This window comes from Myotis davidii, unplaced genomic scaffold, assembly GCF_000327345.1.
Source record: "Myotis davidii unplaced genomic scaffold, ASM32734v1 scaffold458, whole genome shotgun sequence".
In the NCBI taxonomy this organism is placed as follows: domain Eukaryota; kingdom Metazoa; phylum Chordata; class Mammalia; order Chiroptera; family Vespertilionidae; genus Myotis; species Myotis davidii.
This window is the reverse complement of record NW_006289819.1, coordinates 3,301,550-3,305,625: the sequence shown is the minus strand read 5'-3', so window position 1 is coordinate 3,305,625 and position 4,076 is coordinate 3,301,550. Positions and strand designations below refer to the sequence as shown.

The 4,076-nt window shown below is 52.3% G+C and overlaps 1 protein-coding gene across 2 annotated transcripts in view; it reads left to right on the top strand.

The window, feature by feature from the left end:
• SLC6A9 (solute carrier family 6 (neurotransmitter transporter, glycine), member 9) overlaps positions 1-4,076 on the top strand; it is a 52,932-nt gene that overhangs the window by 352 nt on the left and 48,504 nt on the right. For both annotated transcript variants that reach the window (XM_015563194.1, XM_015563196.1), the window contains one exon: positions 3,602-3,717. In XM_015563194.1, coding sequence (XP_015418680.1) covers positions 3,602-3,717 — 116 coding nt within the window. Of the gene's footprint in view, positions 1-3,601; positions 3,718-4,076 lie in introns of those variants that run through there.

Below are 4,076 nucleotides of genomic sequence, written 5' to 3'. Positions count from 1 at the left end.
CTGACTCTTAATTCCCCATCAGGGCTTGGCCCAGATGGACCCTTAAAATTGACTGGCCTGGCAATCCTGTTTGCGGGGAGAGGAAAGACCCAGCAATGAGACTAAAGGGTGCCAGGTCCTGTGACTGCCCATTGGGTAGCTCACAGGCAGCTCAAACCCATTTTGCCCAATCCAGCCCATTCTCTCCCTACTCCAAACCTGCAGTGTTCCTGTCTCTGGGACTGGCATTGGCTTTTTCCTGTTGCACCAGCAAAAACCAAAGGCCCTTCCTTATCCCTCACTCCCAATATCCAATTCATCACTCATTCCTCCCAATGTCATCTATTGCTTCTCAAATCTGTTTACCTTTCCCCACCACAGCATCACTTTCCTCCCCAAGACCTCACCTCTGGCCTGGCCTATTCCTAATTGATTTTTTCTGTTCCATTCTCTCTTCTCACCAGTCCTTTCTCCACGCTGTATCTGTGGAGATGTTTTGAAAATGCATATTCCACCAATCGCTCCTCTACAATTACAAGTCTGCTTGAAAGCCCAGAATAGCTGCCATTGCCCTCGGGAAAAAGACTAAAATCCAGGCCCCAATGGCCCTGACCTCGCTCCTCCGTCCCCCTTCATGTTTGGCCACTTTCTCCCTGGCTATCGGAGCCCCAGTGTCAGCATCTTTCCTATGTCAGTTCATTTGCTCAAATATTTCTTCCTCTTCCTTTCCTCATTATTGCCACTTTGCCTAATTAACTCCTTCTGACTCTCAAATATCATTTCCTCGGGGAAGCCTTCTGTACTCTCAGACAGGTCAGGACCCTCTGCTTTAAGGACTTCCTCCTTCACACCCTTTACCCCAGTCTTTAATTATATACATTTGAGACACCAGGTTCACTCATTCCCCCTGCCCTGTAAGCTGCAGGAAGGCAGAGACCCATGAGTTCTTGGTGCGAGCACAGGTCTGGCCCAGAGCAAGCCTGAAATAAATATTTGTGGAATAAATGAATTGAATTGTGGCCAGCCTCAAATGACTGATAAACAGTTTGGGCCATATCCTGTTGGCCGTGGAGAACTATTGGAGAAAATCAGAGCGGGGCTGTGGGAATATTTATGGGTTGGAGGGGAGGAAAATGTGAAGGACTTGCAGTCAAGTAAAAAATGAAGAAGCAGAAACTTCAGAATTTATCAAGGATTATTAGCCCTATCTTCCAAGTAGAGAATACTGGGCTCCGAGGGGTTAAGTAACTTGCTTGAAGCCACATACCTAGTGAATGGCAGAGCCAGAATGCCAGCCCAGGGGTACCCTATCCCAGAGCCAAGCTCTTCACTGTATGGTGAACTTCAGACCCACTGCTTGTCAATGGTGGCCCCTAGATGGGTTAGGCCCTGCAGTGGTTCTTAACCTTCCTAATGCCGCGACCCTTTAACACAGTTCCTCATGTTGTGGTGACCCCCAATTTCATTGTTACAAATGGAACACAAAGCATAGTGATGAATCACAAAAACAATATGTAATTATATATGTGTTTTCCGACGGTCTTAGGCGAGCCCTGTGAATGGGTCGCTCGACCGCCAAAGGGGTCGCGACCCACAGGTTGAGAACCACTGGGTTAGGGATCGGTCCCATGGTGCCTAGGTAATGTGGGTCTCCAACATCTGGAAGAAGGCCTGGCATGTCATGAGCATTCAGTTGGTTCTTTTGAATTGGGTGGATGGGACCATTTAACATAAATGGCAGAGGTGGAGAAGCAGCAAAGCTTTTCACCCAACTCATTCTAGAGCAACCACCACTGTTCTGTAAGCACCCCGAGGACATGGGCTGCATTTGCAACCAGTGCTCTGGGTGAGGGCATTCTGCAGCCTAAATTCCAGGAGTGTTCCCGATTTACTCACCTGACCACAAGGCATAATAATTCCCAATCCATAAGCTGGTTCTCAGTGCCATCTGCTATTATAACTGTCATCACTGTCATGATTTGTTGGCTGAAGAGGAACAGCCTTGGGGAAGGCAAATCTAGAACTTACAGCTTGGAGGGAGGAGTGTGGTGAGTGAGGAGGACAAGGGTATGATCTTAAGGGAGTACACCGCCCCCCAACCCCCTGACTGCCCCCAGAAGACCAAAGTCACGAGCAGAGACCTCTTGAGGAGGAGTCAGAGAGGCAGTCTGGTTGACTCACAAAAGGAAAACGGTGGTAAGTTACATCCACACTTGCCGCAGGTTATGCGGGAGACTTAGTGGCCAGGGCCAAGCCTTAAAGGAGCCAAGGCTGATTTGCATAATTTCCCTGGTCTCTTTTAGCCTCCCAGAGACTTCCTGGGCCTGTGGGTGAGAGGTGGCCCTTGACAGGTCATTGCAGGTGAGGCAGAAAGGCACAGAACAGCCTTTGGATAGAGCCTGCTCCCTGGGAGGGGAGGGGAGGCCCCAGAGACAGAGCCCAGTCCTTCCTGGGACCAGGCCCAGTGGTGGTTGACCGTCCTTATCCGCCTGACCCAGGATTTTCGTCCTATGAGAGAATTCTTCGAGTCTCCCTGAAGGTTGATTCATCTCCTGTGGAATCCTCAGGTGGATTCCTCTCCCATGGCCTGTCCAAACCTGCCCTCTATCATCTGCAGCCAACATTAAACCTGTGTATACCTGCATGGTCCTGGTCTGCTCCTTCCTTCTGTCTGCTGCCCCACATTGCCTCTCAGATGCTTCCTACAAGATCTTGGCTGACTTGGACCATCATTCCAGTGCCTGGGCCTTACCCATTTCCCATCCATTCAACCCACACTTCCCGCAAGCCCGGCACCGTGCTAAGTGCTGGACACGAAGGGGTAAATGAAACACAGTCCCGAGCCCTCGGGCAGCTCACTGATTCACGGCTGAGAGACTTAAAAGTAAATTAGTCTGAGTTGATAAGGACACTAGTAGATGTCTGCACAAGACAGAAAGCAGGAAGCAATTTGTTTATTTTGGTTGAGGGAAAGGCTACAGAGAAGAGGTGACGTTTGTGCACGGCCCTAAAGGATTTGAAGAATTTCACCTGGTGAACAGAGGAGAAGGTGTTGCAGACGAGACAGCCTGCACAAGGGCAGGGAAGCATGCCCGCACATGGCATGTTTGATGTGTCCAGAGCTCATGGTCCAAGTTGGTGACATAACAACAAGCCCAGCCGCCCTGGAGCCCGAGCTGAGTGGCATCAGGCTGAGGAAAGACCGTTCTGGCTGCTGAGTGTGCTGATCCGAGCTGACCCCGCTTCAGGGAAAAGGTTGAAGCCATCCACAGACGATGAAAGAATTGGACCCTGTCCAGTTTTCTGTTCCTTTGTCTTTTATAGAATTGGGCATCTGGAGAGTCAAAAATAGACTTTTGCCCCTTGGGACAAGAGGCCTGGAGACGAAGGGATGCAGGGGAAGGGTCGGGAGAAGAGCTCGGGAGGAGCTGATCCAGGGTCATCGAGAAAGAAGCAAGATGAACAGCGCCTGGCGAGGGTTGGCCGGGGTCGGAGGGAAGGGAGGCCTGCCAGCTTGTGGTCTGGGCCCTGTGCTACCTGCTCTGGAGAGCCCTGAGAGCCACACCGGCCCTGCCCGGCCCTGTCTGCATGGCTCAGTCCTCACTCTGTGCTCTCTCCACAGCTCTTGAGGTCTGTGGCCTGAAAGGTGCTAGAAGCAGAACCTGTGATTGCGGCCTGGGACTCCAGAGCCCGAAACCCACTGCCACCATGGTGGGGAAAGGTGCCAAAGGGATGCTGGTGAGTACGGGGACCAGACTGCAGGGAGCAGGGGGACATGAGCACTGCCCCCTCTGGGACCTTCTGCCAGCTGCTTGTCGTATGGCAGGAAAGCCTAGGAGGCTCCGTGGGGCCCAAGTCTGGCACTGCCAGGGGTCCTGCGTGCTAAGGTTGTCCCAGGCACTGTTAGGCAGCCCCTCGCCTGGCTGGTTGTTTGGCACCGCAGCCCCAAACCCATCCGTACATAGCAGGGCAGATTCTGCCATGGAGCCCGTGAGGAGGCAGGAGGCCCACTTCCGGTCCTTTCACCGGAGACACCCTGGAGAAGGCTGTGGATCATCCTGCTGGGAGGACAGCAGAACCACTGGGCTGTCCTGGGG